The sequence below is a fragment of the Symphalangus syndactylus genome, chromosome 16, assembly GCF_028878055.3.
Source record: "Symphalangus syndactylus isolate Jambi chromosome 16, NHGRI_mSymSyn1-v2.1_pri, whole genome shotgun sequence".
In the NCBI taxonomy this organism is placed as follows: domain Eukaryota; kingdom Metazoa; phylum Chordata; class Mammalia; order Primates; family Hylobatidae; genus Symphalangus; species Symphalangus syndactylus.
Genome location: NC_072438.2, coordinates 101643995 through 101651100, shown reverse-complemented (window position 1 = coordinate 101651100; position 7106 = coordinate 101643995). Strand labels below are relative to the sequence as shown.

Below are 7106 nucleotides of genomic sequence, written 5' to 3'. Positions count from 1 at the left end.
CTCACTGCACTCTGTGAGGCGCCAAGGGCCAGGCAGCTGCACACAGCCTGGGCCACGTGGGGGCAGTGCAGCTGCACCACGGAGCTCTTGGGAGCTGCTGACTGACCGGGAGGACCTGCCAGACACAGCCATGGGATTTATAGCCGCAGAGAGAAGACCACAGAGATGGGCCTTCGCCCTTTCAGCTCTCCCTTGTCAGGCAGGCTGTGCCCTGTGACCCTTCAGAGCTTGGGTTTGGGGGTGGAGGGGGTGGACAGCTGACCAGGTGCCTGGCGCAGGCCCAGTGTGGTGAGGCTGGGTCGGGGAGGCCAGGCCAGGCCAGCAGCCACGACCACCCACCTGGGACCCTCAGCATCACTTGACCCCTGGTCCGAAGACCCAAGACAGCAGGATGTGGGGGCACAGCCATCTCTGGGGGCCCCTCCCTCCCCCCGCTCTCCCCAGGACAGCAGGACTTGGGGGCACAGCCATCTCTGGGGGCCTCTCCCCCTCCCCCCGCTCTCCCCAGGACAGCAGGACGTGGGGGCACAGCCATCTCTGGGGGCCCCTCCCTCCCCCCGCTCTGGGTCCTCAGTCATCAGTGCAGATGTGGAGGCGCAGGTGCACCCCGTCCACCCTCACCTGGGGCCGCTGGCCTGTGCCTCCCCACCCTCCCTACCCTGCATCTCCCCCCACAACCCTACACTTTCCCCCACAACCCTGCACCTCCCCCCACAGCCACCCTGCATCTCCCCCCCACAACCCTGCAACTCCCCTCTCACCTTGCACTTGCCCCTCACTGTCCACCTCCCCCCACCAACCCTCCACCTCCCCCCGTCACCCTCCACCTTCCCCCCTCACCCTGCGGCAGGCAGAGAGCTGACTGCAGCACAGTGAACTTGGAATAATGGAATGCACCCTGGAAGCAGGAGCTCTGACGGGCACCACCGTGACTGTGCCCAGCAGGGAGCTCCCTGGTGGTGTTTTTTTTTGTTTGTTTTTTTTGTTTTTTTTTTTTTCTGAGACGGAGTCTCGCTCTGTCGCCCAGGCTGGAGTGCAGTGGCGCAATCTCAGCTCACTGCAAGCTCCGCCTCCCGGGTTCACGCCATTCTCCTGCCTCAGCCTCCCGAGTAGCTGGGACTACAGGCACCCGCCACCCCGTCCGGCTAATTTTTTTGTATTTTTAGTAGAGACGGGGTTTCACTGTGGTCTCGATCTGACCTCGTGATCCGCCCGCCTCGGCCTCCCAAAGTGCTGGGATTACAAGCGTGAGCCACCGCGCCCGGCCTCCCTGGTGGTTTTTAACAAAAGACAGAATTCCCCAGGTCCTTCTCTGTCCTCCAGGAGGAACTGGTGTGGGAGAGGGAAGCCAGGCATGACCAGGGCTGCCCAAGCGGCTCCCTGGGAGCCACAGCTGTCATGGGGAACCCAGGAAACCACGCCACCATCAGAGAGCCAGAGAGCCGCAGGCGCCTGTGCCGGGTCCTGGCCTGGCCCCGAGGGGTCAGCACACCCCTGCTGCCTCTGAGGTCAGGGCCCTGGGGGCTCCTGGCCTGGCCTGCCTGTGGGAGGCAAAGGTGTGGCCAAGAGAGGACAGGAGGGGGCAGTCACGATCACCACTCCTGGAGGCCCATGAAGAGCAGCTTTGCCCCCACACTTCTGGGAAGCCAACTTGGGCCTGTTTGGGAGGGGCCTGGTGCTGCAGCCGGCCGTGGGCACCTGCCATGTGGCCGTCCACTGGGGGCCGAGTCCAGCTCGTAGGGCTCTGGGGACCCACCGCACCAGACTCCAGTGTGAGTGTACCCAGAGCTGGCGGTGGGTCCTCGGAGGCTTCCAGTCCTGCCCCAGCTGCCATCCCTGCCAGGTGTTAGCCCCCTCTGGTTCAGAGTCCCGGGAAGACCAGTGGCCCAGGAGAAAGGGGTGTGTCTCCAGCTGCTGGGAGGGTGAGTGGGAGCCAGAGGGTTCAATGACAGTGGGGACGGCAAGTCCCGACTGGAGGGAGGAGACCTCCTGAACAGGGTCCCCAGCACAGAGGCAGAAAGGAGACTGTGAGTGGGGGTGTCAGCTGCATCTGGACCTTCGTGGTGGGGAGGGAGGCATGCCCAAAAGCCCGTCTGAATGGGAGGTAGCTTAGGGATCCCCCATTGTGCTGGTGGGGTGCCCAGAGACTCCAGGACTCCACGTGGGGCTCTGCCTGCTGGACCCTGAGACTTTAGGGGCAGTGCTTCCCACGGCAGGGTCATCCTTTCTCTGCACAGTCCCACTGGCTGCCCCAGGTCCTGCAGAGACCTGAGACCTTGGGGACAAGCATAGGGGACAGGTGGGCGTGGATGGCCTGTGCCAGTTGAGGGCAGTGGGAAGGAAGGAGGAGCCGTTTCCTTCTGTACCCAGGAAATAGAGTAACAGGGTGTCTCATTCCAGTTGGTTCTGGTGGGACAGGGTAGGTGGAAGGGAACCCGTGCTTGCCCTGAGACATGGGGGCTCTGTCTTCCCATGCAGGGGGAGTGTGACTTACCACCATCACATTCTACCCACAGGTTCTTATTTTAACAGATCACAAAGGTACTATGTGCTTCTTGCAAAAATTTACAGGAAGTGTAGACTTTTCAAAAAGTAAAAAGAAATTAAAGTTCACCTGTAACCTCAGAGTTATCCAGCTACACATTTTCTGTGCATAATTCACTTTACAAAAATTGGATCAAGATACAACTAATGATTTTTAAAAAATACAGCAATATAGTTGCACATTGTTCCATATCAAAAAATAAATGTGCGCACCCAGGACTCCTGGCTGTCTCAGTGGCACAGTGGCTCATGCCTGTAATCCCAACACTTTGGCAAGCCAAGGTGGGTGGATCACCGGAGGTCAGGAGTTCGAGACCAGCCTGGCCAAGATGGCAAAACCACTATCTACTAAAAAAAAAAAAAATTAGCCGGGTGTGGTGGCGCGCGACTGTAATCCCAGCTACTTGGGAGGCTGAGGCACGAGAATCGCTTGAGTCCTGGAGGCAGAGGCTGCAGTGAACTGAGATCGCACCACTGCTCTCAGGCCTGGGTGACAGAGCAAGACTCTGTCTCAAAAAAGCCCATGTGGTCAGCCCACATTTTTGAGCCTCTGCTATTCGACAGGAACCAAAGGTGAGGAGAGCCGACTTGGTGACCCCTGGGACAGAGCGGCAGAACTCAGCAATTCCGAGCTGCCCTGCAGGAGCTACACCGGCGGAGGGGCGGTGGCCACTTGGGGGCAGGGTGGGCTTCTCAGCTGCATCCACCCCACCTTGGGAGCTGTGTCTGGGAAAGAGACTTTTCCTGAGCCGACAGCAGACAGCGAGTGCAAAGGCCCCAAGGCCCGCACGCCTTATTCAGAGAACAGCAGGAGGTGCGGGGCGGGTTGGGGGCGTCAGGGAGACGGGGTTTGACTGAGAGCCTGGGGGGCGCCAGTGACAGCCTCGGCCGCGTTGCTGAAAACCGACCGTGCGGGATGAAGAGGGCGCGGTTGGCCCGGGTGGGATGAGGACCGCGGATGCTGAGGAGCGGACTCCAGGGACCACCGACTCCATGGCCGGCCTCAGCGAGGGCGAGAACGGGTGGAAGCCGGCCAGGGTCTGTGGAGACGTCAGGGTGCGAGGCCAGGCTGAGGGCGTCCCCAGGGATCCCCTGAGGGTACAGGGAATTCAGCCAGGGCCTGCGCGCCCGGACGGAGGACTAGAGGGGGCCAAGGACCACCGGGAGGGGGAAGGAGAAGGCGCAGCCCGAGGTAGGAGGGGCCGGCGGGCGCGCAGAGGGCGCGGGGTGAGCCCTAGGGACCTGCGGGGAGGACCCCGCTCTCGGCCGCGCGGTCCCGGGTGCCGACCGGCGGGATGAGCGGGGCAGGGGCGCCTAGGGCTGCGCACCTGCCGCGTGGGACCCTGAAATGCCCGGGACGAAGAACGTCTCACGGACGACCCTGCCGTGCCTGGCGCGCGTCCGCTTCCTGGGAAGCTCAGGATCCAAAAGTATCTTAATATTCTCTATAATTCGCCAAAAACCACGACTCCTTTTACATTTTCGGAACGACCTCATGGGGCAGGCGAGGGGGGACACGCTCTCCTCACTTTACCTGTTCGGGTCTGCACCGCCCGGCTCTAGGGCCAGCAGCTCAGCACAGCCCGCCGCGAGCGCTGGGGAGGGGACGGGGGCGCGGGGAGAACCGGGGGACCCTGGGCGCACACAGACCCCAGGGGGAACGCAGGGCCTGGAGGGGCGCAGCGCGCGACCCCCGCCTCGGGGCACGGAGACTCCGGGGGATCACTGGGACCCGAAGGGCGCAGGGCGGACCCCAGGGGAACCGGATGGCGTCTCGGGTTCGCTGGGGCAGCCGGACCCGAGACAGCCGGACCCGCGGGCGCCCTCTGCCGCCTCCCGGCCCTGGGTGCTGCGGGTCGGGGCGGGGCGGGCGGCTCGCGTGCCGGGGTGGGGCAGTCCCTGGAGCCGCCGCGGGTCCCCGGGATGCGAGCGCCGGCACCCGCCGCCACAGCTCCTGGCCAGGGCGCGCTGCCCCGCGGGTGCGCCTGAGCCTCCGCGCCCCGCAGGCCCGGGTAAGTGTCCTGGGCGCCCCCGCCGGCCCCCGCCGCGTGCCGCCCGCAGTGGAGACGGGATGCGCTCCCGGGTGTGGGGCTGAGGGACGGGCGCCGGCGTCGGGACCCTCCTCACGCCGCATCCTCGCGTCGCCAGGCCCGGCGGCCCCGGGACGGGGCGGACACTCTGGGGTGCGGCTGGCTGGTCTCACTTAAAACTCGGACCTCGGAGGGAAGCCGCGGCGCGTCCACGCTTCGTGGTCCTCAGCGTCCCCTCGGGAGTGTTCTGAGCCCTCACTCCCCGGGCGTTCCGTGCGGGCCGCGCTCCCTGGGGCTGGGCGGGTGCGGGCGGCGGAGCTGGGCCCCGCTGTCCGGCCGAGGGCGCCAGGTCCGGGGGGTCTCACCCCTGGGAAAGGCCCACATTCAGGCTTGGTTTCAGTAGCACCCAGAAGTGTTTTCACTGAAGTCGTATTTTGAGCGGCCAGAACTCCCAGACCGGATGCCCTGAGAGAGCGATGTGGAGCCTGGAGTCGATGCTGGGGCCCCTTCTGGGGAGGGGTCTCCATGGGCGTGACTGGCAGGGGCCACCCTCTGACCTCTTCTGGGAGGCCGGAGGTCAGAGGCCTTGTGCAGAAGCGTCCCACGGGCCTGTCCCGCTGTGGCCTCCGGGGTGTCAAGGGCAGGCAGGGAGGGGCTTCCTCCCTGGACCTCCTGTGCGGTCGCACAGGCTCTCGTCTGCGGGGTTCTTGCAGAAGGGTGGGTGTGTGCGCGCATCCTCCAAACGCCACCCCCACGGGGCCTCACAGCCGCCCTGGACTGGCAACTGTCACCCATTTTACGAACGAGGACATCAAGGTAGGTCACTCATCCAGCCTCTCAGAGCAAGTGACTGGTGGCGTTTGCACTCGGGCCGAATGTGTCATATCCATCCCGCACAAAGCCGGGGCTCGATGCGCCCCAGCGTCGCTGAAAAGCCACGAGTAACAAGAACTGGAGAACGTAGGATGCTAACCCGGCGGACACCACCGCCTGGGGAGCAGCTTTTATTTTTGTTTTCTTACTTATCTGTATTTTCTAAAATGAACAGATATGAGTGTTACCACAGGAGAAAGGTTCTTATACAAATTCAGATTTCTCAGAGAAATGCTGTCAGCTCACAGCCTGGTGGGGTTGGGAGGCCCACAGATGGCCCTGGCCGACCCCTCTGTCCCGTGTGGGACCTGCCTGTGAGCAGCCCCCAGGAGTCTGTCGAGGCCCCACCCGTGATCCCCGGCTGAGCCCCTGGCTGCAGTGGGTAGGGTCCTCCCCTGTCCCCCAATTACCTATAAGGCGGCTTCGACCCGTGTCCCAGGCAGAGAAGAACGCTGCCGTCAGGAGGCCGGGGACAGCTGAGTCTTGCCTCACAGGGGCATTTCTGTGGGGAGTTTGGTCCAGTCCAAAGGAGGCTCCATCTGTTGAGGTGAGTTCACGAGTATTTTGTAAAATGGAACAACCTATTGCAATAGCATCCATCCTCCTGTATTTAGGCTACATAGGGCAAGAACTGAGACACACTTCCCTGCCACCCCCTCGCATCTCTGCCAGTAGGGCCAGGAAGTTCAGATATGCTCAGGTGACCACCTGAACTCCACGAGGCTTTTCTCTAAAGTATTACCGGCAACTATTTCTCAGACTACTTTATCTTGATCCTTGTGCCAAATTATTTATTTCCTGCAACTGTGAGGCCCCCTCCTTCATGTGGCCTGGTGTTCCTGGGAGACGGCTTGTTACTTAACAGGGTCTTCCCACCTCGTTCACCCGTGCTGGGTGCTGAGACGCCGGGGGAGGGGGAGGCAGCTGTGGTTCCAGCCGTCGTCATTTGCAATGCAGTTGGAGAGATGCCGCTGGGTGGCCCCGACCAGTGTTAAGTGGTTAATACGACACAGAAGCGGGAAAGCACCATGTGGTCTGGGGTGATCAGGCACTGAAGGAGACTCAACGGAGCTCCTTGAGAAGAGTTGGCTCACAGACAGGCAGGAACGAACAGGCCGATCTGGTGGGGGCTGATGACTCGGGTAGGAAAGACTTGGAGGCCCTGAAACACCTTGCCTGGCTGTTCCTTTCTTTCTTGTTCTGTCACCCAGGCTGGAGTGCAATGGCGCCTTCTTGGCTCACTGCAACCTCTGCCTCCCAGGTTCAAGCAATTCTTCTGCCTCAGCCTCCCAAGTAGCTGGGACTACAGGTGTGTGCCACCACACTTGGCTAATTTTTGTATTTTTAGTAGACAGGGTTTCACTGTCTCTACTAAATGTTGGCCAGGCTGGTCTCAAACTCCTGACGTCATGATCTCCCCGCCTCGGCCTCCCAAAGTGCTGGGATTACAGGCGTGAGCCACCACGCCCAGCCGCCTAGCTGTTTCAATGCGATGAGTTATAGCCAAAGGTGCTTCCGCTTGGAATTTTTTTTTAATAAAAATATATTCATTTATATAAAAAATTTTTTTAAAAAAAAGAACTGAGGCACAAACAAAACCTGAAACCGGGCCAGGTGTGGTGGCTCACACCTGTAATCCCAGCACCTTGGGAGGCTGAG

The 7106-nt window shown here is 61.7% G+C and overlaps 1 protein-coding gene across 2 annotated transcripts in view; it reads left to right on the top strand.

Moving 5' to 3' along the window:
- The first annotated feature begins 3298 nt into the window (after positions 1-3298).
- The window catches only part of AHRR (aryl hydrocarbon receptor repressor), a 111418-nt gene continuing 107610 nt past the window's right edge, over positions 3299-7106 (top strand). Inside the window, exon 1 of one of the 2 annotated variants that reach the window (XM_063619615.1) lies at positions 3299-3600. In XM_063619615.1, coding sequence (XP_063475685.1) covers positions 3503-3600 — 98 coding nt within the window. In that variant the 5' untranslated portion in view covers positions 3299-3502. Of the gene's footprint in view, positions 3601-5162; positions 5391-7106 lie in introns of those variants that run through there. The other variant, XM_063619617.1, reaches the window with a different exon arrangement.